Source organism: Heloderma suspectum, chromosome 5 (assembly GCF_057233095.1).
Source record: "Heloderma suspectum isolate Gila_16-S chromosome 5, 16-S_ref, whole genome shotgun sequence".
Lineage (NCBI taxonomy): Eukaryota > Metazoa > Chordata > Lepidosauria > Squamata > Helodermatidae > Heloderma > Heloderma suspectum.
In genome coordinates, this window is record NC_139462.1 from 175752147 (window position 1) to 175762393 (window position 10247).

Sequence of the window (10247 nt, forward strand, 5' to 3'; positions counted from 1 at the left end):
AAACAAATTTCTGATTCAAATTCTTGTTACACATTACCTCTCACAAGCAACATACATAGTACAGACCACATTGTGCCACAAAGAACAGGAACGAATGGCATCATACCTAAGTGCATGAAGAACAGATTCAGAAGATAAGCATGCCAAGCCACACACTAAAAATGTAAAATTCATTGCACAAGAAGTGCAATGAAAAGGCAGGAGATTATAGGCTAAAGAAAACTGGATTCCAATAATGTCCTGAGTTTATCTATACATAATTCTATATCCTACCCCTCTTGTTTTAGGATATGTAAGTGTGAGTTCTGTAGACTTACTTTTTCAATTTTAAAACTGAAAGAGAAGGACATTGGACTAAAAAAAATAGAATTTCAGAGAAATAACCTTTTTTTAAGGTACTTAGCAATAGCATTGGTAGGCTTGGAAAATGGTGCCTATATGAATGTGAATGGAATACTGTATGTACTTCAAGTCCGTACACATGATTTCCAGACAAATATAAGCTGGAGCCCTGTCTGACTGCTGGCCTCTTTCTACAAATAAAGCTCTTATAACAATACGTTACAGAACATACACATAACTCAGGGTACCATTTCAAACCACACACACACATATATGCTCACAAGACATGGAAACGAGGTTCTGGTTTTCCTCCAAATACTAAATGCAGTCTTGATTTTGCATGCATGACAAAAGCCCATAGATATTAGGCAGTAAAGTCATATGCTTTGAGGGAGTATGGAGCCATTCACATTTGGAAGAGCTTGTTTTAGTCTGTGCTGACCTCAGTTGTTGAATGCAATCTTGGGACTGCATGCACATGATGGACATTAGCCTGGAGCGCTGAAGTTGTATGTTTGGAGGGAGGGGCTGTTTGACTACTGTGAAAGGAGGATGCTACCTAACCTTTCTAGGAATTTCAAGTAGAAAAGGAGCTGTACCTGTATTAAGAAAGGTTCTTTAAGGGAAAAGAAGGGAAAACTCAACCCAGGAATAACACATGGAGTACATGGCTTATATGCATGGAGAATACACCCCTTCCACTCTCAAGCTTCCTACAAGGCACTCTTTGGCGATGACTATTTCCAGGCTTTTGCAGCTGTACCTCAAACCTGGCCTCAAAGCTTTGCCAGACCTGTGCATCAAGTCTACCCAGAATGGCTGATTTTGAGAAATATTACTTAGTGCTCACAAAGTATTTTTCACATTTTGAACATGTTTTTTCTAACTGTACAGAACAGTGGTAGGTAACCTTTTTTGGGGCCCATGGGAACATTTGACATTTTGAAAAATTATCCTGGGTACCACCACAAATTGCCATTGGGGAGAAATCTTGGGAGTGTCGCCTCCTCTGGATTCTCACTATTCTTGCACCCCTTCTCTGGATTCTATCTTTTCTTACCTCCTTCATATTTTTGGCCCCCCTCAACTATTCCTTTTCAGGGGATTTTAGTCAATAGTCACCTCTATTAAAGTCAATGGAGCAATATCACTCCATTGACTTTAATAGATGGGGGGGAACATCCCCTGCCAAAGAAAATGGCTGGAGAAGGCTCCTCATCCACCTCCAAGGACCCTGTTGCCCCTAAGGATATTCAGTGGACTTTCTCCTCCCCAAGCCATTTTCGGTAGGAGATCCTTTCCCCCATCACTATTAATGTCAATGGAGCAATATTGCTCCATTGCCTTTAATACAAGTAGGGGAAAACGAGCAATCGGGAGATGAAGGGGCAGCAGAGTTGAGTAGCGGGCAGAGCAAGGCCATGGGCACACTGGGGTTTTTTAGCAGGCACCAGCACACGCATGGGCTCCACATTGCCAACACTTGATGTAGAACATTAGCTGTTGTTTTTATAATGTTCTACAGGATGTCGTCGTTGGGAGGCTCTGTGGTCTATGCCGTAATAACTAGAATTGGGGAAACACAGGTTCAAATTCCACCACTATCATGAACAAAGCACTCTCCTTCAGTAAAGAAGAATAAGGCTCTGCAATCCTATACCCACTTACCTGTGAGTAAATTGCATTAAACTCAATAAAGCTTACTTTTCAATAGACATGCATAGGATTGCAGTAGAAATGACCTTCCTAAGAGGGTTGTTTTGGGGGAAAGCACAATTAGGGTGCAATCGTAAACACACTTACAAGGGGATAAGCCCTCTTGAACACAGCAGGACTTGCTTCTAAGTAAATATGCACTGTATGTAAGAACCGTACACTGAAACAGTAGCGGTAATTCAGGTAAAACTGCTAGAAGTCTGGAACAGCCAAGCAACTGGAAATGTTCTCTAGCTGGGATTAGCTAATCTAGTATTGCAGACAGTTAAGAATGCCAATTCAGCCTTTGAAAGTAGGCTGTCTGTCATATCTTTGTATAAATGTGACTGCTGTTTTAATGATATAAGCTGCAAAATATCAGCCTAAAGTGTAGGCAAAAACATTATCATGCTAATAATACTATAAAGGACAGCCTTATGAAACATTTTTCTACCCATTTTGGGAATATGCAAATAAACTTACCCAACCGTAGCTGAAAGCTAGATTTACTAATCAGAAATAATTTTTTTTGGTCATGGGCACTACGAAAAGGCTTTATAGAATGTTACTAAGAAATTTCAAATAAGCTTTTGTACTCTTACGAAGGTATTACTGTCCACCATTTCCTAGTACTATAGCATAGCTACCTACATACAAATACATAGCCTGGCCTATCACCTCGTAATGTGTTGGTATCGTCATACACCCACAAATAAGCAGAAATTCCAACCCTGTCCCACAAAAAGCACAAGAGCATACAAGGCATATCATCGCACTATATGGCAATTCAAAGGGGCACAGCCAACCTGAAATCACTCTGCCTTCACAGAATCAGGTGCAACATTGAAGAGAACAAAAAAGAAAAGAAAGACAAAACAGCATGAAGCACAGTAACAGTAAGATATCATTTAAGAAACCCAAAACAGGAAATAGTGCATAGTTCTCTACCAGCATGACATGATTACTCAGAAATCCCGACGAATTCAGTTAAGCATTATTGTACTATTACTGTACTTGGGAAAGTAGTCCACGTGATCTACATTCCTAGCAAAGCCATAAATGGCCAGCCATCTCAAGGAAAGCATTATGAGAACTATTAAATTATCCCATTTTGTAAGACAACAAACTCGTCCATGTCTTCACTGAGAAACACTCATTGCAGATCATTGTCTTCTACTACATCCAACCAAGAGCCATTACACAAATAAGCCTACCTGGTCATTTTATTTGTGCAACAGACCACTTAAGAGATTCTTAGATTAACACAGTGCTTTCCCCCAAAAATCATTCAAGACAATGAATGCACAATTCTATGTATGTGTGCTCAGAAATAAGTCCCACCATGTTTGATAGGAATTTCTCCCTGGTAAATGTGCACAGGATTGCAGCTTAATGGGCAGTATCCAACATAAATTACGTTGTGCTAGCATAAGTGACCTCTAGCCAATAGCACTTGCTGGTGTGACAGGTTTTCTGGGGAAACGCTTCATGCCAGCAAGTGCTATCTCCAGTGTTGTTAATGAATAAGAAAAGCACTGTAGGGAGGACTCCTTTGTCTTACGTTGTTGTTAAACACCTATAAAATGGATCATAGAACAAATATACTGTATGACAGCAGCTCTCATTTAGTAGACTGAAGTCTGCAATGAAATCTTCTATGTCATATATATATTTAGCACAGTCTTAGTGTATTCATCTTATTCCTGAAATTTTAAAAACTGAGCCCAGCGCTAACATAAAATGCTTATTTGCTCTATATCTGGGCTCTTTAGACTGCTTTCAAAAGTGTGCACTTTGGGTTCTGTTTCCTGAGTTTTAGGTCACTGTTGTGTAAACAAGGGACTCTAGTAACAACAGCAAGACCTACTAGAGGGCCAAGTCCAGTCTAAACAGAAACTGGAAACCAACTTGAGGAATTCCTGTCCGTTGTTATAACATTATATTTTTTGCACAGACTAAACAATTCCTCTTGAAACAAATGGAGACAGTTTTGAGTCATTCATCACCTACTTTTGTTGTAACATGGTGCTATAATAAAGCCAGCTTGATACACTGCAATAAATGATCTGCACCTTCTTTATATTAAACAGCTGATGAAACTGTTCCAGAAATATTAAGCATTTGGGACCAAAAGCAGGGAGAATAACTCTTACCAGTAAGAACTCTTGACCATTTTCTTCCTAGATTCTTCCAGTTTCCTCATCCCTGTACACAAATCAGTATGGAAGGATAGCTCTGCCTCTGTTCATCAACCCTTAACCACAGAGTATGTCACCACGTGTTTTTTTTAAGATAAAGAACAAAAACAGAGCAGTGCTTGTCTTTTGAGAAAGGAAACTGATGTGCCCTACCACTGTACATATACAAAAGATTAAAAGCTTGTGTTACCTTGTAGTTAAAGCATATATGTTACCTGGCAGACTTATTTGTTATTTTTAGTATCTTTACCAGTGGTCTTTTGAGATTATTATGTCTCAGTTTCTTTAAAGTGACTCTTTTATACATCCAGATGTGTTGTTAACCAGTCAAATGTCCAGTCACATATGATTTCTAAACTGATGCTGGGGTAAAGAATAAGAACAGTGCCAGCATGTGTGGTGTAATAACTGCCCAGAGAGCTTCGGCTATTGGGCGGTACAGAAATAAAATAATGATTAGAGTGCTGGCGCAAGACAGGGAGATTCAGATTTGCATCTCTACTTGGCCATGAAGCTCATCATTACCTTACAGCCTAACTTGAAAAGTTCAGAGTTGTTGCTATATGAGGATAACAGGGAGAGAACAATGTATTCCACCCTGAGTTCCTTGGATAAAGGGCAGGTTATTTATTTATAATATTTTTAAAGACAACAGGTATACAGCACCTCATCCCTAGCTGCTGGTTTTTAAAACTGTATTTAGTATGGAAGTGTGCAGAAACAATGTTACAAAGAGTGACATAAAGTTAAATTTTAATGGTAACGATCAAATAGTAGTAACAAACACATTGTCTTTTGTGCAATTGTCTCCAGGACAAATTGGGAAGATACACTAAAGGTGCAATCCTATCCATGGTTAGATAGAAAAAAGTCTGGCTGGGGAATGCTGGGAGTTGTAGAACTTTTTTGGTCTAAACATGCATAGGATTGCACCATAAGTTTAGGTAAGGGGGAAGCATAAATACAGAAAATGCTGCTGCTTTTCCAATATACACAGAAATGTAGAAATATGTTCCGTACCCAAAGGTCCCCATACAGAAGTGTTACATGCCTTATCGAGGAGGATATTCAAGCAAGACATCACACATGCCAAAATCATTTGAAAGAAGAAAGAAAAGAAAGCTAGGCTGGCAACAGGTTTAGAAAGAAACATCCTTTCCAATTGGCTAACAACATATGCACAGGCAAACTATCGAGTTTTAAGGAAGCAGTCTAAAAGTTAATACAAGGAGAGGATCTGTATACAGCTAAGGTATTCAACTTGCAGAGGAACAGAAATGGAAAGAACATCTACATTAAAAGACAATAACATTAAATTGTACAGCATTGCTACTATCAGTAATGCAAACATAGTATTTTACAATGAAAAATAAGTTCAAAGGACTTGTAGTACAATATCCCACTCCTCACTGCTGCAATACTTTCAGTGAGAAGGGCAATGATTCGCACCACAGCAGCTGAAGCAACATCCTAAGAACAACCAAGTGTGGGCAGGAACACTCAGCCCTGCACCACTTTCAATTTGGTTTTATCCAGTGCTCAAATAAAAACTCTTGATGCAATCAGGGGGATCCATGTGGTAAGCTACCCTAGGGGTTACAAATGGGCCATGGAGAATTGCAACATATAAGTGGTCTACCACAAGGAAGTAACAGATACATCAGCCCATCAAAGTCAGGAACTGCTCATACTATAAATCCCCAAGAAGAGGTGGCAGCTCTTAGGATTTTAACACATGCAGCCAAATCTAACTCTGGAACAAGGGTCAGGGTTCCAGAGCTAGCACAAATGGCCCACTTCTAATGAAACTGGGACTCTACTGCCAAATCTTCAAGCCTGCTACCAAAGCTGAGTGGCTCATAGGTGCAGCCACAAGACTGGATAATGTAGGAGACAAAATGAATAAGAAGGAGCAGGATACATGTTAGGATAGCAAGAAAAACCCAGCTCCCACTTGGAAAGATAAGGCAGCCAATGTTCTTAGAAATATAATAAAATAACTTGGGGAAAGAGATACAGATTGCCAATTTTATTGCCATTATAGTGGGCACTACATATATAATTAAACAGTAATATTTGCATAAACATGCAACTTTATCATATTTGGGCTGTTAGTATATAACTCAGGAGCTCCAAATGTTCTTAACAGACACACCATTAAATATTTTAAATAGGTATGCATGCATATATGTTGCTAAAACTATACTAGAGGGTGCAGTTATTTTAATATCCTAACTTGTAAAGTGCTTTGCCAAGCTCTTGTAGCCATCATATGCATTGAAAATTATAGCATATGTTCTTTAAGCTATATACGACAATGACCTTTTTACTATTAACAATTGATGCACTAAACTTATATATTTGTTTATGCTATGTCTGTGTATATGTAAGGCTGCGTAACCTTAAAAATGGATATCCATAATCAATAGCTTATTTAAAATTGGGCACCCACAGCTTTTCATATTTCACATAGATATTAAGATGACCTTGAGCATGCTAAGTACATTCCAAAACTCAGTCAATTAACATTCCCTATAGCTATAATTCAAAACTTGGGAGTAAGGCCCCTTGAAGTTGGTCAGGCTTACTTTCAAGTAAACACACTTAGGATCTGGCTGTAAATATGACTGACACTCCAATCAAAAATAAATATGAGCCAACGCACCTAAAATAACATCCATCGGAGCTCAGACCATGTTGAACTAATGACAGTAACAAAACAAAACAGAGTAACCCCCCACACACAAAGAAAGCCCAACCATATATAATGTTAAGTAATTACTAAGCAATGAGGGCCTAAAACTGTTAGGAAACAAGTCTACAGTTTTACATAGATGAATTGCGTAAGAAGTCATAGTACGTATGGAGAGCAAAGTCCACTTTCATATGACCATACTGTGGATCCCTATCCTAGCTTCACAACAAGCTATAGCTTGAAACAATGCCCTTTTGAAGCATAAACTGCTACATAAACAAATGACACACTGAAAATTGATTTAATGAACTCCAATAATACACCAGCAATTATGATATCCTCCTCTGGAGAACACAATCACATGGTAAAAAATTAACTCTGGATCCAGGTCAAAAGATATTTGGCAGGCTAAATGAGTATTAATGATACCTGCAGAAGCAGCAACAGAAGTTTGCCACTGTAGTGCCGATTTTCCAGTCACACATGTACACTGCAGTGAGTGGTTAATAACCTCCCTCTGACAGGAAGGGTGGGTGAATTATTTTCAAATGCATATACCATTACCTGTCCTTGTTCTCCTCTTGATTCTCAAAATAAGATCCTGCAGTTTGTTGCAGAACTTGAGATCTGCAGCTAATGAGCTATTCATTCTGGAAACATTTCACTCTTAAGAACCTAATGAAAATACCTATTTTCATCTTAACAGGGAGATAACATTGGCTATGGAATTGTTGTATGCATCTCCATACATACAGCAATTCTACTATTTTATATAACTTTTGGTGCAGCTTAACATTGCAACTGTGGAGTATACAGTTCAGCTGTTATGAATCCTGTCCCCTGTAGCTATTAAAAGATTTTTAATAATATTATTACAAGCTAACTGTCCTCTCTATATTTAATGAGCCTTATAGCCAGAACGACTGAACAACAACAACAATAGCCAGAATCCCTTCATTTTTGTTCTATCCTTGTTTCACCTACCAGCACTGTCTCATCTTTCCATGCCTGTTCAATGTGTACCAGGAATATCAATATCTGTAAGAAAGGCCAGGACTGCAGGTTAAGCCATCATAAACAGTCTCCTGATTGATACGCTGTCACCTTTAGGAGGGGGCATTCATATTTTCCCCCCTCACTCACGTCATTTATCCTTGGTTTTCGCATCACTTGCTGTGCGTCTGTCAACAAGATATAAAATTGCTCTGCACAGGTGCATCCAGCATCCCACAGAATCAGCAAAAACCCATGTAATCTCAGAGCTCTGCATGGTGAGCTGACTTCATATTTTAGTGGGCACTAATACCTTCCCTTCCATTTCAGGAGCATACTTCACCTTTCTACTCCCGCTGCACCCCAAGCACCAGCTTCACCAGCTAACAACCATCCTTTCACACAGAGATGAACACACCGTATCTCTCCACTCGTATAACCACAGCTCTGTCTTTGGACTGCGTCCCCCTTCTCCCCATTGTACACGTGCACCCCATTGTCTCCACACGTCAGTAGTAGACACATAGCTTACGCTGCTACCCTTTCAAGTGATCAAGTCAACAGAAGGGGAGCCTGGCCTTTTTGCATCCCCCTCTCCCCTCCCAGAATAGCAAAGGAGGGATCCTAGGGAATCCCAGGTAACAGATTCTTACCTTGATGATGCTGGTTTTCCTGGGGATACCAGATTTGCCTTCTGGGTGCAGGGTAGAACATCCTCTTTCTATGCCAGGACTGCCAGGCTGGGCTGACTCCATGTCTTCTCTGGTCCCCACCAGTGCACAGTCCCCATTAGAGACCCCGTTGCCCGCACTGTCTGAGTGGGTCCTTACAACCCCACCACCAGGACCACCTCCTCCTCCTTCCCCATCTCCTGCTTTGAATGCCACCTTCCCGCGTGCAGGGCTTGGGGAGGAGGTTAGTCCCCCTCTGCCGCCGCCGCCACCCCCCCTGCTGCCAAACTCCGCCATCAGCCTGGCTGGTTCTAGAGAAGCAACAATATTGCCGTCCCTCCTCTTCTCCTGCTCCCTCCTGCTGCTGCAGCAACTCCGCGATAATGGTTGCGTTTCTTCTTCCGCTTTCCCCCCCTCTTTCCGATATATACAAAGGCTCTGGAGAAGCGGGTTGCAAAACTCTCCCCTCTCTGACCGTGGGTCACGCTGCGAAGCTTGTAAAGTGCCAGAGCGGTCTCGGAGACCCCGGTTCCGCCAGCACCAGCAGCCCTGGCTTTTCAGCACCTTCGGAGAAGAAACGAGAAGGGGAAAGAATTAAAAACAAAAAAAAACAAAGACAGCGAAACGTGACAATCTGCCTGCTCTCACATTAGACCCGCGAAGGGGTAAATGAACCAACAACTGCGCACCACATGCACCGAGGACGAGGAAGGAGGCGGGTGCTGAGGAAGGGAGCGGCGAAACGAAACACACGCGCGGAGAGGCGAGCCCTCCCCGAGACACAACAACAAAGGCGCCCTCCCCGAGGGAGGGGGAGAGAAGGGGCAAGCGGGGAGGAGACCATGTCACACCCCCAGAAGGAGCTAGAGGCGCGCGCGCGCCTCTGCCCGCATGAGGCGCACGGCAGCACCGCGAAAGGTAAGCGCTCCTGCTGCCGCCAAGAGCACATCAGCCCGTTCAAGGGGGCGGGAATTATTTTCGCATTACCTGCAACCAAGTGTGTGTGTGTGGGGGGGAGGAACGACTTCGATGGGAAGGGATGCGGCCGCTGCCTTACTATTTGCTGGAGAGGTGGGCTTCCCTCCACCCCCCTCCCCCACGCGTAATTACCGCGTGCGAGGGGAGCCGCGGCGCTCCTTCGGGGAGAACAGTCCCGCCTCCCCTGCTCACGCGGCCCATGGCCCTGCCGCGGCGGCCCTGAAACGCTCCCCTATTCCCGCCCCTCTTGTCCGAGGGGCAAGACTCACGCACCCCCCCGCCCCGTGCGTGCATACGGGGGTCATGCACGAGCCCGGGCACACGCACGCCCCTCGGTCGACAGCAGGGGGCGCCCGTGTGCCCGAATTTGCATACGCGGCTCTTCGCCGGCTGCTTCTCCCGCCACCAGCAGCGCGAGCGAGCGAGCGAGCGGGCGGGCGCGGCCGCCCACCTCCCCCCCCGCGCGCGCGCGCGCGCCGTTTCCACCCTGCGTCGCCCGGCTGCGACCCCGGGCAGCCCTTTCCTCCACGCTGCAGCCCACAGCGCCCCCCAAGTCCCCGCCCCGACGCAAACGCGCAACAGCCCGCGACGCTCTTACTCGGCGACTTGCCGCTTTTCCCGCTTCCCAGCCTCTCCCCCACCCCCTTTAGCCTTCCCCCGCCCAAGAACACGCAC

The 10247-nt window shown here is 43.4% G+C and overlaps 1 protein-coding gene across 12 annotated transcripts in view; it reads right to left on the reverse strand.

Annotated features, from left to right (window-relative positions):
- PLCL2 (phospholipase C like 2) overlaps positions 1-10247 on the reverse strand; it is a 169598-nt gene that overhangs the window by 111327 nt on the left and 48024 nt on the right. For 8 of the 12 annotated variants that reach the window (XM_084858408.1, XM_084858409.1, XM_084858406.1 and 5 more), the window contains one exon: positions 8577-9158. In XM_084858408.1, coding sequence (XP_084714534.1) covers positions 8577-9158 — 582 coding nt within the window. Of the gene's footprint in view, positions 1-8576; positions 9159-9242; positions 9540-9581; positions 9754-10247 lie in introns of those variants that run through there. The other 4 variants (XM_084858411.1, XM_084858410.1, XM_084858413.1 and 1 more) reach the window with 4 other exon arrangements.